Source organism: Mustela lutreola, chromosome 5 (genome assembly GCF_030435805.1).
Source record: "Mustela lutreola isolate mMusLut2 chromosome 5, mMusLut2.pri, whole genome shotgun sequence".
In the NCBI taxonomy this organism is placed as follows: domain Eukaryota; kingdom Metazoa; phylum Chordata; class Mammalia; order Carnivora; family Mustelidae; genus Mustela; species Mustela lutreola.
In genome coordinates, this window is record NC_081294.1 from 99,303,316 (window position 1) to 99,321,365 (window position 18,050).

The 18,050-nt window shown below is 38.1% G+C and overlaps 1 protein-coding gene across 1 annotated transcript in view; it reads left to right on the plus strand.

Annotated features, from left to right (window-relative positions):
* The first annotated feature begins 11,766 nt into the window (after positions 1 to 11,766).
* The window catches only part of TNPO1 (transportin 1), a 94,750-nt gene continuing 88,466 nt past the window's right edge, over positions 11,767 to 18,050 (plus strand). The window contains exon 1 of the mRNA XM_059175209.1: positions 11,767 to 11,910. Within this exon, the coding sequence (XP_059031192.1) occupies positions 11,896 to 11,910 (15 nt within the window). The 5' untranslated portion in view covers positions 11,767 to 11,895. The remainder of the gene's footprint in view (positions 11,911 to 18,050) is intronic.

Genomic DNA, 18,050 nt, shown 5'->3' on the forward strand with positions numbered 1-18,050 from the left:
AGTAAAGGAAATTTTCTAAAACGTGTAAGTCCACAAGTGCAAGGAGAGCTGGAAAGACACTACAGCAACAAGAATGTTAACCAATTTGTGAAGATGGAAAGCAGACGAAGAAGTGGAAACTGGCTTAGAAGAACAGAGAAACCTAATATCTGAGTGCCAAATACCCAACTGAGGCATGCTGATCCTCTCTGTAGAGACAAGGAAGGGCTCAGGAATCAGATGTATTCAAACAGGCATAGATGCAGAATTTCACTGACAATATTGAAAAGAACTCTGGAACCCTACCTGTGAAGCCCAACCAGGACTCCTGGCTCACCTTAGAAAAGTGGGAGGTTTATTCTCCCCAGTAACCAAACTAGAGAGTCCCTACACTTGAGGATTCTAGACCCGGGATAGGGCAGGGATGAGGCACCAAAAAGAAAATAAATCAGAGTTAGCATGATGTCCAAGGCAAGCTCCCACTTCCATGCCTGGAACCCCTTCCAGATCCCGGAATACCCACAGGCATGCTCATTCCTCCCAGCCAACATATCAGAACACTTGTCAACTTAGAAGTTGTCTCAGTGCCCACAATGAAGATGCCCACTTGTCCATAATTTCTCCATCAAAACAGAGCTTCCAGTCTGCTTTTCAGTGCCTTACTCTTAAATATGCCTGAATGGTGAGCAAAATCTCACCAGACATTTAAAAAACCTCCAAAGTGAAAAGATGAAAGGTAGAGGCAAAAATAAAAAGAATTTGGGGTAAGGGGAAAGAATGCAGGCAGTAGAAGAAAACTTCACTTTTAAACTTTGATCAGTATCCCCCAAGAGAGAAAACGAACCCTGAATGTGTCCTGCCATGCTCTCCTTAAAAGGGCTAGATTTGAGATGCCTTTAGGTACCGCTCTCACTGAGTTCTACCACTATTTGCCACTATTTCTTCTTTGTTGGGGCTAGGTAACCTGCCCAACTCGTCTTTATCTTTAGTAGAGTATAACACAATTACTCGAAACATTTATCAAAACAGAGACATTCTTACAGGAAAAAAAAAGCTCTTATCCCTCTACTATACGGTTAATAATATTAGAGGAATTAGTATTATTTTCAGTTCACTTAGCACTCCGTACATACCAGCTATCTGCCTTCTCATTCCAGCAGTAATAATAATAATGAGAAGGCAGATAGCTGGTATGTACGGAGCGCCTCCTTTGTGCTGGGCACTGTGACAGACTATGGATAAGGACAGTCTCTCGTCACGCTCTCCACAGCCCTAGTCGGTGGCTACTGCTATTACTCTCATCATAGAGATGCAGAAACCAAGGATTCTAAAGGTTGCTCAACAAGCAACCTCTCCAAGACGGCAAAGAATTTGAATCTACCTGTGCCCAGCACTAGAGCTTTGTCTTCAACCTCCATGTTCACTACTTCTCAACGGAGGAAAAGGAAATCAAAGTTGTATTGTAAGCATGCAAATGGAAGGGGATTAAATGTTAAACTGGTGACTTATGTCATTTGATAGATGTCTTCCTCAGAAGTCTCACAAGCTGGGGCATCTGGGTGGCTCAGTTTGTTAAGTGTCTGACTTCAACTCAGGTTGAAGGGTTCTGGGATGGAGTCCTGTGTGGGGACTCCATACTCAGCAGTGAGTCTGCTTCTTTCTCTCCCTTTGTCCCTCCCTCCCCCCACTCATGTGCACTCTTGCTCTCTTCCTCAAATAAATAAATAAAATATATATTTTTTAAAGTTTTGCAAGTTGAAGATAAAAATAAACCTAAAATGTTACAGAGGAAGCAGAACTGTTCTCCTAATCAGGGCCTCACACAAGGCCTTTACCTTGATAGGGTTACCATGGTCCAAAGTTGGAGGTCCCTAACTGCTATTCTAAGAAAAGGTTCCCAGCAAGATCAGGGGTCACCCAGCAAAACTCTAAACACAGAGGTAGATCTACTTCTCAGGAGCAAATTCTCATTAGCCAAATGCAGGGAGACTTATACATGAAGAACCAAAATGTCAGTGTCTAAACATGCCTGGAACAGTTTTTTCTCCATTAATCAAATTTGGGTGGAAAGCTAAGTTATAATCAGAAAGCTGCTTAGCTAGCATGGAAATAAAGCCATTTATTTATGGATTCTCTTAATAGCTAGCTAGCTTCACCAAGTGTTAGAAGGTGGAGGGGGGACAGTGAAGATTCCTCCAGACTGAGAAGGCACTTTGAGGCAAAAAATGAAGCGAACCACCCATACCACTGACAGAGAGTTTTACTCAAGATCACTTGCTTGCGAAGAGGGAGAGGGGATGAGGTGGACGGTGATCTAGGTGCTAAACCACTATATTTTCTGCAGAGTTCTGGTCTTAATCCACAAATTTATAGAGCAAAGAAGATGTGGTTATCTAAGGTGACATCATCCATGTGCCAAAGGAGAGGAAGAGGAAGCTGGCTCTACAAGTTATCTAAACAACTTTAGGGAGGATCAGAACAAGCCTTCCTGCATTCTGGTCGGGGCATACGTTAACCTCCAATGAGCCTGGAACACAAACCGCCAAGGGAGGTCATGGGGAGGACATGAATGAGATGGAGGGCCAGAGCTGGAGATGGTATTGTCAGCACTCCTACGTCAGGCTGGTAGTACATTCATCCACTCATCTGCTCAGTTACTGTTTATTTAGTTCTTACTTTATGCCTGGCATTGTTCTTAACACTAAGAATGTGAGTGTTGATAAGAGAGACAGAAGTCCCTGTTCTAATGAAGTCTGCATTTTAGTGCAAGACATGCACAACCTCAAACAAATACAGAATATGACTTCAGATACTGATAAGTGCAATGCATAAAATTTCATGGTGAGAAGATAGAGGTTTAATAGGTTGGTCAAGAAATATCTAGCAGGATGTTTGCAACCTGAAGGGGGACAGCAATTCAGCAGAGAAAACAGCTGGTGTTGAGAACCAAAGGTGGAAATTTAGGGCCAGGACACTTAGAGGAGTCTTCCCAGCAACACTGATGGAACATACTGAGCCCTATTTCTAGTTTATGGTAGAGAGGTCAGAACTTGGCAGTCTGCTCATTGTGGCACCCAAACTCCACGTAGTAAGCAGCCCCAGTCTATTCAATGAAGTCTGTGTCTTCTATTCCGGTGAACCCCTTGGCTGAACTTTATGTTTCTCTAACATAAGATAGGAAAACATATTCTCCTTCCACCCCTAAAAAAACTTTTGAATTTGATGGAATCTTGCCCTCTTTCTTAATGTAGGACCCCTCAACTCTTACTAATAGTAAAATAACATCCAGTTTAAATTAGCAAAAGTTGTAGGGGCGCCTGGGTGGCTCAGTGGGTTAAGCCTCTACCTTGGGCTCAGGTCATGATCCCAGGGGCCTGGGATCGAGTCCTGAATCGGGCTCTCTGCTCAGCAGGGAGCCTGTTTCTCCTCATCTCTCTCTCTGTCTGTCTCTCTGCCTCTTTGTGATCTCTCTCTCTGTCAAATAAATAAAGAAAATCTAAAAAAAAAAAAAAAAAAAGGGGGCGCCTGGGTGGCGCAGTGGGTTAAGCTGCTGCCTTCGGCTCAGGTCATGATCTCAGGGTCCCGGGATCGAGTCCCGCATCGGGCTCTCTGCTCGGCGGGGAGCCTGCTTCCCTCTCTCTCTCTCTCTCTCTGCCTGCCTCTCTGCCTCCTTGAGATCTCTCTCTGTCAAATAAATAAATAAATAAATGAAATCTTAAAAAAAAAAAAAAATTAGCAAAAGTTGTAGATCCAGTGGAGAGGGAAAGGTTGAAGATAGAGGAAAGAGAAGCCTGGAAGGAGATCAAGCAGATAAATGTTCTTTGCTAGGAGAAAACTGGGGTAGGCTTTTGTCACTGAATGTTCTCCAAAAATCCATCCAAGTTGTTGTGTGTATCAATAGTTTGTTTCTTTTTATTGCTAAGTAGTATTCTATGGTAACCATTTATCTATCGAAGAACATCTGGGGTGTTTATAATTTGGAGCTGTTAAACAAATAAAGCTGCTATAAACATACAGGTTTTGTATGAAAGCACGTTTTTGTTTTTTCTGGGATAAATGCTTGAGAGTGTAATTGCTGGATTATATGGTAATCACATATTTAGTTTTTTGAGAAAGTGCTAAACTGTTTTCCAGTGTCACTATTCCATTTTATCTTTCCAGCAGCAATGTGTGAGTGATTCAGATTTGGGTAGTGTGGTTTTGTTTTTTGGGTTTTTTTCTTTTTTCACCGGCCATTCGGATAGGTGGATAGGGATGTCTCATCTCTTGTGGTTTAATTTGCATTTCTCTGATGGCTAATGATGTTGACTAGTTTTTATTTTTGTTTGTTTTTTAAGATTTTGTTTCTTTATTTGAGAGAGAGTACATGCTCGCACACTTTGTGTTTTTTTTTTCTCAGTCTTGCTAGAGGTTTATCAATTTTACTGCTTTTTTTTTCCAAAGAAGCTTTTTGTTTCATTGATTTTCCTCTTCTGTTTTTCCTGTTTCCAATCTCCATGATTTCTGCTCTTATCGTTATTATTTCCATTTACTTTCAATCTGCTTTTACATTACATTTGAAGTGAGTCTTTTGTAGATGACACTTGGCTCAAATTTTAATCCACTCTGCCAATCAAAATACAATGAGGTTTATATACCATTTATGTTTAATATAATTATTTATATGTATGGGCTTTAAGTCTGTCATTTTACTTTCTGTTTATTGTTTTTTATTTTTGTTTTTCTGCCTTTCTATGAGTTATTGTACATTTTTTGAATTTCATATTGAGTTATCTGTAATGTTTTTGAATGTATCTCTACATAACTTTTTGACTGGTTTCTCTAGCTGGTACATTATATATATAGTTATAGTTATATATTGTATGCATTACATATAATACATATGTGTTCTATTTAATAAATATTATAAATGTGTAAGTTATCCCAGTATAATGGTGGTGTCATTTTACCAGTTCAAGTAAAGTGTAGAGCACTTGTCTCCTTTTATGTCTCTTTACCTTCTCCATTTAATACTATAATTACATTACATATTTCCTCTTCATACATTTAGAACCACATTAAGTCAATGTTAAAATTTTTGCTTCAACCATCAGACATCATTTAGAAGATTCAAGGAAAAGGAAGGGGCACCTGGTTGGCTCAGTTAGTTAAGGATCTGATTCTTGATTTCCACTTGGGTCATGATCTCAGGTCTGTGAGATGGAGCTTCACCATCAGAGGTGAAGCTTACTAAAATAATAAGTAAGTCATTTCAAAAAAAGAGAGAGAAGGAAAACTTATTATATTTACCCATATTTTTGCCCACCTTATTCTTTCTTCCTTCTCAGTGTTCCTACACTCTTTATTTTATGATTTCCTTTCTGTTTAAATACCTTCCTTTAGCCATTCTTTTACAAAAAATCTGCTAGTTACAAAAACATTTTAGTTTTCCTTTTTCTGAAAATGTTATGATTTTCATTCCTAAAGGATATTTTTGCCAGATATAGGATTCTGGGTTGATAGTTCCTTCCTTTCAACACTTGAAAAATGTAGTGTTACTTCCTTTTGGATTCCATGATTATTTTTTTTTAACACAGATATTATTTATTTACTTATTTATTTATTTGAGAGAGAGTGTGTGTGTGCATGAGTTGGGGAGGGAGGGGTAGAGGAAGAGGGAGAAGCAGACTCCCCAGTGAGCATGGAGCTGACATAGGGCTCGATCACAGGACACTGACATCATGACCTGAGCTAAAGGCAGATGCTTAACCAACTGAGCCACCCAGGAACCCCTGGACTCCATGATTTCTGATGTGAAATCATTGTCATTCAAATTGCTTTTCCCTTACAGGTAAAATGTCATTTCTTGCTCCTGTCTTTGAGGTTTTTAGTGTGCAGAAGTTGTTTTTAGTGTGCAGAAGTTGAACAGTGGGTCCTGTCATGAATTTCTTTGGGTTAATCCTATTTCATTTTTTTTTTCTAATGACTTGTATTGAGATACAATTTATGTACTATAAAATTTGCCCTTTTAAAATGTACCATAGGGCGCCTGGGTGGCTCAGTGGGTTAAGCCGCTGCCTTCAGCTCGGGTCATGATCTCAGGGTCCTGGGATGGAGTCCCGCATCGGGCTTTCTGCTCAGCAGGGAACCTGCTTCCTCCTCTCTCTCTGCCTGCCTCTCTGCCTACTTGTAATCTCTCTCTGTCGAATAAATAAATAAAATCTTTTAAAAAAATAAAATAAAATAAAGTAAAATGTACCATAATGTGGTTTTTAGTATATTCACAGACTTGAACAACCTCCACTATTTAATTTTAAACTGCTTTCATCACCCCCAAAAGAAACACTGTATCTATTGGTAGTCACTATTTTCTCTCTTCAAATCCTTGAAAACCATGAATCTACTTTCTGTTTCTGTAGATTTGCCTATTCTAGATATATATATAGAGAGATATGGTCTTTTGTAAGTGAATGCTTTCACTAGGCATGTTGTCAGGGTAGCATGTATTAGTACTTTATTCCTATTTAGTACTAATTAATATTCCATATATGGATATAATATATTTATCCATTCATTGGCTGATGGACATTTGAGTCCATCATTTTCCACTTTTATGGCTCCTATAAATAATGCTATGGTGAATATTTGTGCACAAGTTTTGTATAGACATATGTTTTCATTTCCATGAGGAATGGAATTGCTGGATGATATGGTAAATCTATGTTTAATTGTTTGAAGAAATGCCAAACTGTTTTCCAAAACAGCTGTAGCATTTATATCCCTACAAGCAATGTATGAGAGTTCCAATTTCTCTACATTTTTGCCAATATTTGGTATTACCTGTCCTTCTTATTAGAGCTGGGTATGAAGGGGTATCTCATTATTTTAATTTGCATTTCCCTAAAAGCTAATAATGTTGAGCATCTTTTCCTATACTTACCAGCCACTTGTATAGGTTCTTTGGAGATATATAGATTCTTTGCCCATTTTTAAATTTGGTTATTCATCTTTTTTATTATTGAGATTTAAGAATTCTTTGTTCCAGACACAAGTCTCTTATCTGATAGATTATTTGCAATTTTAAAAAATTCCATGGGTAATCTTTTTACTTCCTTTCTTAATGGTATCCTTTGTAACACAAACTTTAAATTTTGATGAAGTCCAATTTATCTAGTTTTTTCTTTTGTTGCCTGTGCTTTTGGTATTGTATCTAACAAGTCTTCAGTTTTCCTAACTGAAGGTCATAAATATTTACTTTCATGCTTTCTTCTAAGAATTTTATAGTTTTAGCTCTTTCATTTGGTTTTAGCTCTTATACTTATCTCTTACATTTTGAGTTAATTTTTGTACTATTACATGAGGTAGAGATCCAGCTTTATCTTTTTGCATGTGGATACTCAATTGTCTCAGGACTGTTTGCTAAAAACAGTCTTTCCCCATTTTATTGTTTTAACACCTTTGTTGCAACTCTGTTCAGCTTCTTAAGTCTGTAGGTTTATGTCTTTTGTCAAATTTCTTAAGTTTTCAGCTATTATTTTTAGTGTCACCCTCTTTCTTTTCTTCTTCCAGGACTCTGAGGATATGAGTGTTAGACCTCTTGTTAATTCCATGAGACTCTATTTTTTTTTTCAATTTATTTTCTCTCCATTGTTAAATTAAGTAATTTCTATGGTTTTAGCTACATTTTCAGTGATTCTTTCCTCTGTCTCCTCCACTGTGTTGTCGAACCCATCCACTTTGTTTTTTATTATGGCTATTGTATGTTTTAGGTCTAAAATTTTATTCAGCCATTCTTTACATCTTCTATTTTTTCCATTTGTTCCAAGTGTTTTTGTAGTTGCTTACTGAAGTGTTTCAGTTCTGCTTTAAAATCTTTGTCAGATAATTCTAACATCTCTTGCCTTGGATTTGTCATCTATTAGTTGTTTTTTTTTGTTTGTTTGTTGGCTTTGTTCTTGCACGGTTTGAGATACTTCTGGTTCTTGTTAAGATGAGCAGTTTTCAATTGAAACCTAAACATTTGAGGTATCATGTTCTAAGACTTTGGATTTTATTTAAATATTCTATTTCAGCTGGCTTTTTCTGACAAAGCACTGTTAGAGGAAGTGGGGGTGGGGAACAGGCACCACATCCTTACTGCCAGGTTGGAGAGTAGTCTAAGTTCCTCACTTGGCCTCCATAGACACCCAAGTCTGTCTCTCTCTCTCTCTCTCTCATTACTGGCCAGTGGGAAGAAAGTCCTGGCTGTCTACCTAACTTCTTTGACACCATAGGACGGGAGATGGGGTTGAGGCACGTTTTTACAGTCTGGTGAATGAGGAAGTCCAGGCTTTCCACTAGACCTTTGCTGACTTGTGTTGGGGATGAGGAGGAGTGGTCATGATTTTTTCCTGTAGTTTGCTTTTCTTTAGTTTTATTGGTTATTGTCTAAATGGTTTTTGTTTGTTCATTTTTTTGTTTGTTTTTTAATCTTTTGTACTGACTCTTTTCTCGTTCTTCAGCTAAAGTGAGCATTATTTTGTTGGGGATTTCTTTGTCTGAACCACTGGAATTTTCAGGTTGCCAACTCCTTCAATTTTAAGTCTGAGATAGAGGAGGCAAAAAACAAAACAAAACAAAACAAAACAAAACAAACACACGCCAAAAAACCCAGGGAACTACTCCTTATGTTGTTGCTTGGGTCTGGAGGTCCTTGCTGGTCTGTCTTCTCTCCATCTTTCAGAGTCTTCATATGTTTGTTTTATATGTAATGTTTAGGGGCACATAATTGTACTTACTAGGAGGAATAGGGAAAAGTAGGTCTACTTCATCTTCCCAGAAGTAGAAGTCTAAGTAGACCTTTTTATAAATAGACTCATATTTTAATCACTGAGAGACATTAATAGTTGAGGGAACTTTGAAGTGAATCCTTTCCCAGATAATAATAACTCTCTAATTTATCTTTTTTGTACATTCAAACAGTATAGTGGGTTTGCTTTAAATGAAATGCCTCTAGATTATTTACACATTTCTGAATATGTAAATAACTGTTCTCTTTCAAAATCTGAATTAAATTCTTCTAAATAATTACTTTAAAAAAAATTTTTTTCCTTAATGCCAATCTGAAGATACTGCAATGGAAGGCGATTCCTGAAACTGTCTAGTATTAAAGATTATAATGAGAATTCCCTCATCTTTCCCAAAGTATATGATGGGAATATTTCCAGAAGTATTCTATTTTAAAAGATTGGCGGTATCTAAAAGATTATTTCACTTCTTTTACTGTGTATCTATATATTCACGAACAGTTTCCTATTAAAGATACTTAACTATTTCTAGATTTCCAAACCTATAATTTTTTTTCAATCACCACTCCTCCTTCTCAAACATCTGTTCTTTTATATATATTAATACCTAGTAATACTATCTTTCATTGTCCTCTAACTATCTGCCAGGCACTCTGCTAATGAGCTCTTAATATACTTTATCTTATTTAATCCCGCTTAAGACAGGTGAAGCTCAAAAGACTGAATGGGAAGCATTCATAAGTGGTAAAGCTAGCATCTGCATACAGGCCCTCTGCCTCCCAGCTTCATGCTTGTTTTGACAATGCTGCATTGACAGAGTAAGCATCTTTTTCTTCAAAGGGGAAAGTTTATAGGTATGTTTCTCCCTTAATGCTATTTTGTAATTTCTACCATTGTTTATTTTTATCTTTGTCCATTTTTTTTTTTACCTAAGAAAAGAATTAATGCAGAAATTTTAAATATAGGATATGTGTAATAGATTTGGGGGTTAAAAATTTAAGTTATTTACCGCTTTTAACTTAAGTATATGTCATTAAAAAATACTGACAAAGTTTTATTACAGAAGTTCTGCTGCTTTGTATTTGGGCATAAAGAGAAAATATTACTGAATAGCTGCTATTTCATGAGCAAAGTATGCAAAGGGTAAACAAATAACAGAAAAAATAAAATAAGCCATGTTAATAAACCCTTGTTAATGGTAAGAAGATCTACTGTTTAAAACATCTATTTTTAATTTAACCTAGAAGGTAGAGACAAAAATGCTTTATATAGAATCATCTCTTCATTCAATGCAGAACTGTTTCATACTAAATTTTTAATTCGCTTTCATTTAAATTTCATAGAAGTATGTACAGTAATTTACTCAGTCTCAATTTCACAACATCTGATAATCAATATTTTTTCTTTCAAAAGATTTTGGTCAATAAATCCTTTTACATACACCAAACAATACTTCATTTTCTTAAGTTAATTTCAATTATTATATATAATAATCCAAAGTATTATTCAGGTGAACTCCTGAGTAATTGCTTTGTCAGTAGTTCTTTACATCCATCATTATTTGCTTAACCTTTATATTTAGAAAGAATTCCTATTACATTTCTTAGCAAAGTAGAATGCAGATACCACGCAACTGATTTGTACAGATCAGGGCTCCCTTGATGTCCCAAAGAAGTCCCACAGTGGGACTTTTCAAATGCAGAAATAAGCCCTTTTTGTTATTTGGATAAATACACATATTCTGGATAAATGTTCCTGCAGATACACTAACCAACCATTTTGGAAGGTTTGCATTAAGTATTTTTTTCTTGCAATCTGTTCCCATTTAGAGATCTCTTTTTGCTGCATGCTCCTGTATCCAAGTGCTATCAAATTAACATTAGGAATGGTGGGTTCATAATTATGAGCATTTTAGTTGTTTAAAATATTTTTCTTACTATGTTCCATTTCCTAATCATAAAAATAGTCCTATACTCAAAATTTAAGTGAAATAAATTGTTTTGTAAAATGACTTGTTGCAAATGAAAATTATTAGCAAGTTTGTTAACAAATAACCTATACCAATATAAATTTAAGAAACTTTCTAGTACTAGTGCTGTACTTTTATCTAGACTATGCCTGGAAGACAACAACTGCTACACATTTTCAAAACGTGATATACACAGCACTTGCAAATAGGATAGTCGAAACTGCCGGCATTTTACACAAGTTGATCTTAAGAGGAAGAATATTATCAGCGGCATCATCACAGTAGGATATAATGATTATCCAGCTATGCAAATTAAAAATATTCACATGTAGCCCATTTATATATAAGAATAATGTGGGTAAGGGAACTGTTATTTATCAATCATTACCATTATCATAATTGAGTATAAAAATAGCCATCTCTCCCATTTTGAATTATGTTCTGTTCTGAAAACCGAAGACATTTTAATTTCTCGTGATGGCTGCTTACGGAGAGAAGGGCTTGTTATTTCTAAGAGCAAGAAACTAGTTTTATTTGAATACACGCTAGGACATGTAAAAATTCTATAAACGCATTAATTTCAACATACACAGCAGTTGACATGCTAGGTGCAGTAGACCTCAAAAGTCAATCACGCAACATTAGCAAGCAGCCTTCTGCCCATCTCCATCTACTGAAGTCGCCTATTTATTTATTTAGTTAGTTAGTTTACCAGCGACTTTGGAACTGTATTATTGGGGACTGGTGGCATGCTCCGTGTTAAGTAGGCTCCCGGGGTAGGGCTGTCACTTGGGCGATTCTCCGGGGGTACGGAAGTTCGCTGGCGTGGGGTCGTCATGCTAGGAGGCCCTGGACAGCCCCCAAGCATCCACACTTCCAGGGCCATTTTGGTCGAGGCTTCACCGCGCTGAAGAGCGGGCGACAGCTCGGCTTGAGGAGCCACCGCCGCGCGCCACTAGGCTCAGGTCCGCAGGCCTCGCAGGCCCAGGCCCCGCTTTTCCCAGCCGCGCCGCCGTTGCCTAGGCGACCGCCGCCGAATGTTCCCGAGGCGGGCCCCGCCCCCCGGCCAATCGGACCCGCGCTCGCCGGAGCCCAGATTCTCTTTGTTCCGCAGCCATTTCAGGCCCCGGACGGGAGGCAGCGCCGCTACGGCAGAGGGCCCGAGCACCGGAGGCCTCTGGGATGGTGTGGGACCGGGTAGGTGGCGTTGAGGGTGCGCGGCCCCAGACTGGAGGGCGGGAGCGGAGGGCAGCTGTTCCGAAGCTGCCTGACGGGCTGCGGGGAGAGGCGCCCGACCCGCCGCCCTCCCGGCCGTTTGGAGCCCGGCGGCGGCGGCGCGGTTCTAAGCCCAACAGCTGCCGGCCGGGGCGTCCTGCGGGACACTGCCAGGGGTCGGGCAGTGCTCCTCAGGTGTCCGAGGTCAGGGCCTGGGCCCTGTGGGGGCGGTGCGAAGGGGAGAGCCTTCTCGCTGGGGCGCTTTTTGTTAGACGCGGCGTTGAGGGCCCTGCTGTCGCAGTCGCTGCCCCAGGACGGCTGCTTCCTGCCGGTTCGGGGCGCTTTGGGGCACTGCCGGGCGCTGCCCCGGATGGCCCGTCTTTGTCCCTGCCCGGCCCTCTCTGCCCTGGCGTCCGGGGCCCGCACACATTTTCGCCTCCACACTCAGCTGGCTGATCGCTTTCTCTGGGCTGTTTTTGCCCCCTGGGGCCTCTTGGCCTCACGACGTGTTTACATAATTTTAAGGTTTGTACGGGCTTCGCGTGGGTTTGTTTTTTGCACTTCCACCGTTTTGTACTTCTCCCACGCGAACACGGAAAAGCGAACAGCTGCTGAGGAGCAGACCGGCTACCACGATTAAAAAGAAAACGGCTTCCTTCCTTTAAAAAGGATCGATTGTTTGTCTACCGGCTGTAAAAACCAACTGGATGTTGCAAAGATTGCTTAGCCTTTAAGTCCGTTATCTTAACGATCACTAATTACTTTGGTCCATCAACAGATGTAGAAATTTGAACTTGGCGGCTGTCCACAAATTGATTTTGACAGTTGTATTAAGAAGCTTAATAACAGTCCTGCCTTGAAACAGTGATGACTTCAGTGATGAGATTATAAATAGTACTTTATTTTTCAGAATAAAGATTTTTTTTTTTTTAAGTTATATGGCCTAATAGCTATTTGGAAATGTGAGATTATAAAATGGCTATTCTGATCTACTCATTTTTAGGATAACAAAAGTTCCTTTCGGATTTTAAGTTTCCCTGTTACATCAGAGCTTTCCGATTTGAATGGCAAATAAGTTATACTTAGTGAAAAAGGGACGCATTCCTTTTTTTGGGAAAAAGTTGTGTTTTCTCCTTTTATCCTACTCTGCACACCATTCTTAGAGAATGTCTCCACCGAGTTGAAAACTTGTAGCCGCAAAAAGGAGATTGTGGTTCAAAGGTGCAGATTTCTTTTTTACTCCTCCTGTAATCATAAATGCATAACAGTTTAGCAGTCCGGTTTTTACTTCACCTAATTTAATGTTAGCCTGATGAACTATTAGAGTTTCATTTTCTTTTTCCTATAAGGGGCCCCCACCTCGATCAGCCTTGATCAGTTACATTTTTGCTCTAGGTATTCAGGGAATTATTAAATTCCTTCTGCTGAAATGTCTATAAAAATCTTTCAAAGTAATCAAGCTTATTACCATTGTATATTTTGAGCAGGATAAGATTTTAGCAAAAATATATATGATCCTGGTTGTAAATATTTCCATTATCAACATTTGATACTGTATTCATTGTTTTTATGACCAGTTTTTCTTTTTTGTATAATGTTAAAGCCTTCACATGAACTCAGTTTTTCTAAATCCTGTAAATGAACTGCATTGAAATGTAAATGTACTATCTTTAGAAGAATTGCTGACTTTTATCCATGTTGGATTCTGCAAATACTGTTTTTAAGAAAAGAAATTTGGTTAATAAAGGAAGGCACAGCATGTGACATAGGTCATGATATAGATTTATCAAGTGTAAAATGCAGAGAGGAGCACAGCAATTAAGTGGGAGTTGTTTTTATTGCTGAGGGTATAAGTTGTGAATATTTCTTCTTGGGATTGATAATTGAATACATATATTGGTGCCCAAAAGTTCTTGTTCCAAAAAATCAATTGGGTTTACCAGCAAAAGGGTGAGAAAGCTGAAAGAATCAAAGTGATTGATTAACTGATAATTGTTTTCAAAAAAAGTAGAGAATAATGCCATCTTCAAAAGGGATCAGAGACAAAAAAAATTCCACAAATCTTTCTCAGTTGCTCCCATTCATCCAGTCCTATGGTAGATATCCAGTGAGAGATAGCAGGTGAGAGATGTCTGCTGGGTCATAGGGTGAGTGAACTTTATGATGGAAGATGGATGTCTGTAAGGCTGGTAACTAGATTTATAGTTATATGGATGGGTGTAGGAGAGAGTTCCTAGAAACTTTGTTTGGTTAACTCTGGACCTCCTTACTAGAATTCTTTGGAAGTACTGAAAGTAGGTGTAATAACTAAGAATGGTTAAATGAGTCTTAGTGGGTAAATGAGATAATGGAATAGGAAATAGGGATGCAGATTTGTCTTAGAAGTTTCTGGAGTACATAGAACCAATAGAGGAATGGTGGCTATCTCTTAACTCCAAAATGACACCTGATGCAGAGCAGTTACTTGATTTCAGAACTGAAGGAATGCCTAAAGCTAAAAGAAAGCTGGTAACTGAAAGACTGCAGGATTTGAGTTGACATGTACCTTTTTAATGGTTAAAATTCAAAAGCAAAGCAAATCTTTGAATGTTACAGTTAGGAATAGGAGCTCTAGAGCCAGACTTTTTGGATTCAGATCGTGGTACCTTCTGAAATTAGGTGTGAATTTGAGCAAATTATTTAATCTCACTGTGCCTCAGATTTTCTCATCTCACAGTTCTGTGAGGATTAAATGAGAATGCTCTTAGGACTGGGACTGATGTAGTAGACACTCCATAAATAATAACTGCTGTTATCATCATAACGATCATTAATATGTTAGAAAACAACTCATAAAATTATAATCACTAGTATCTAGATTATGAGATAACTGCTGTAAACCCTCTGGTACATTTTTTTCCAGTATTTTTTCTGTTTATTTTGATTTTTACATAGTTGAGTCTTTACTATATGAATAACTTTGCATTCTGCTTTTTTCACGTAGCATCATAAGCATTTTCTCATGCTATTAATTATTTTGTCAGCATCTTTTAAAATGACCACATAATGTGACTTTCTCATGATTAAACATTTTCCTATTGGACAATCGGCAAGTTTCTGATTTTTTTTTTTGCAGTTCTAAGAAACACTACACTGAACATCCTTGTACATGAAAAAATTTCTGGGTTTTAGATTATTTCATTAAGATAGATCCTCCAAAGTGAAAATATTGGGTTGGAGTATATGAACATCCAAAGCTCATGGTCCATATTCCCATTTTGCTTTTAATTAAGGGAATTTAATAATGGGCTTAAGCTAAATTGAGGAGCACAGCATTTATTGATCTTATTATTGCTTGAGATGGGAAAGAAGAGGGAGTAAATTAACATTTTTTCCCTGTAGTATGCAAGGCATTATTTGTAGGCATTTATCACTCATTGTTACTTTTACATACATTCTGCTCCTTATCATAGCCCTGTATTATGTATGGCAGTTACCTATGAATAGGTGAGTTCTTCCAGAGTTTTCAAGGTGAATCTGAATATAGATCTGCCTAATTGCAAATCTGAATATAGATCTGCCTGATTGCAAAGCTTATGTCCTTTATTTGTAAAACTTTAGATAATATACATATTAGGAATCTCATAATGAATACATATATCAAATGAATACAGAACCTTATAATGAATTTTTTAAATTACTATAATTTAATGGAGCTACTAATTATAGATCATAGACCATATTACAAAGATAGTAAAATTTGACCTGGAAGTAATGAATGGGTAAATGACATAAACCAGACATGGCTTAAATATCTGCATATATTTTACAAAGGGAAAAAAATATCCTTACCTGAATGAGATGTAATTGGTAATGAGTATTTAAAGCTGATTTCTAAAATGATTTGTGGTGAAACACTCTTAGTAACGACCTCAACACAAATAGGGTAGAAAAAAATCCCATCAGATTTGGGGCGTCTATATAAGAAGTGACAATGGCTTGTTAAGTGACCAAATTGAAAAACAGTTTAGTAAAACCGCTGCCAAACTTAGCTAAGGTCTTAATAGAGAAATAACAACAACAACAACAAAATCATAGAGATATTTCAGTTAAGGAGAATAAGACTACCCACAAGCTGTTGGAAATTAATTACATACTGAAAACTAAAGGGATTTTATAGTTGACTTTGAAGCACTCTGAAGCCATTAGTAAAATAATATTTGGCAAATCCCCTTAATCCTCAGGTGCAGAAGTGGCTGCCATAGATAAAAAGGGTCATCTCAGAAAAACAAAGATTTCATTGCTCTTGTCTTTACTAAGGAGGGAATTAAATCAGAGAAATACTTCACAAAATTGTGAACATTCTAAATAGATACACATGAAAGATTAGAAATAGGTGGTATTTACCAAAATTGTAAAGAAATAGTCATAAAATTAATATGCTGCCATTAAAAATAATGTTTTTGAAAAATACTTAAGTAAAAATAATAGTTTTGGCTGGAGCGTAAGAAAATAAGAAAATTATGAGAAAGATGGCAAATTATGATGGTTTTTAAATGTGGCCATTCAGTTGCTTAACATTTATTAGTGCTGAGGTTGTCCCTTTTCATTAAGAGATTTATATACTACTGGAGAGAGAGAAGTAAATGAAAAAATACAACAAAGTATAGGTACAGCTTTTATGGTATAAATCTGGAGGCATCCAGCAGGACTAGTAATAGGTTCCAAGTGGAGAGTGGGAAAAGTGACTTAGGCATTTCAGGGGAATAGGAGCAGCATTTCAGAGACTATGTCAGCTAAGATAAGGACCTACTGTGTTCCCAAATCTCCCAGTAGTTCAGGGGCCCTGAAAGGTACAGAGCAGAAATCCACAAACTTTTCTGTAGAGAACTAAATAGTAAATATTTTCTGCTTTGTGAGCCATACCATCTCAAATGTAGTACAAAAACAGGGACAGTACAGAAACTAAAGGGTTTGACCAATTTGACTCGTGGGTCTTAATTAACTCTAATAAATAGTAGAGGGATTTGAGGAGGAAATAACCTACTGGGCCTAGCATGAGCCATTGGAATATTTGAAACAAGAAATTCACAACACTGATTTGTGTGAACATTTAGGAATGGAATAAAATAGAAAAACAGGGTGCCTGGGTGGCTGAGTTGGTTAAGCGACTGCCTTCAACTCAGGCCATGATCCTGGAGTCCTAAGGTCGAGTCCTGAATTGGGCTCCCTGCTCAACAAGGGAGTTCGCTTCTCCCTCTGACCCTCTCCCTTCTCATGTGCGCGCACTCTCTCTCTCAAGTAGATAAATAGAACCTTAAAAAAAAAAAAACCAAAACCAGTTTCTTTCGAAGCACTATAAACCATTAGGAGAAGACAACTCAATTTCTTAAATGGCCAGAATCACAGAGGAGGAAATACAGAGAGCTAACATGAAATAATGCTCTCCCCCACCAGGAAGGAAGTGCAAAGTAAAATGGTGAAGATTTTGTTTCCCATTATACTTGCAAAAGTGAGAAAATTTTGCTACTATGTATTGGCAGGGTTGTACTGAAACTAGTACATTAAATAAATCAGTAAAGCCATGTTAATTTTCAAGCAAAAACACTTTGACCCAGCAATTTCCATTTCTCAGAGAAGCATGTGGGTGTATCAGGAGACATTTGTGTTCAAGGATCTCTCAGTAGCCACAGAACCTCCAGACTTCCAGGTCACCTTTCATCATCCACACTCCAGTTCATGAAATGGTCTGTATTTGTCTTTTTTTTTTTTTTTTAAGATTTCATTCATTTGCTTGACAGCGATCACAAGTAAGCAGTGAAGCAGGCAGAGAAAGGGAGAAGCAGGCTCCCTGTTGAGCAGAGAGCCTGATGTGGGGCTTGATCCCCGGACCCTGGGATCATGACCTGAGCTGAAAGCAGAGGCTTAACCCTCTGAGCCACCAAGGCGCCCCTCTGTATTTATCTTTTAAAAGCAAACAAAAAGCAGGGGCACCCACGTGGCTCATTCCGTTAAGTATCCGACTCTTGCTTTTGACTCAGGTCATGATCTCAGGATCCTGGGATCCAGCCCCATGTTGGGCTCTGCTCTCAGCAGTGAGTCTGCTTGCTTGAGGAATCTTCTCCACCTACCTCTTTCTCTCT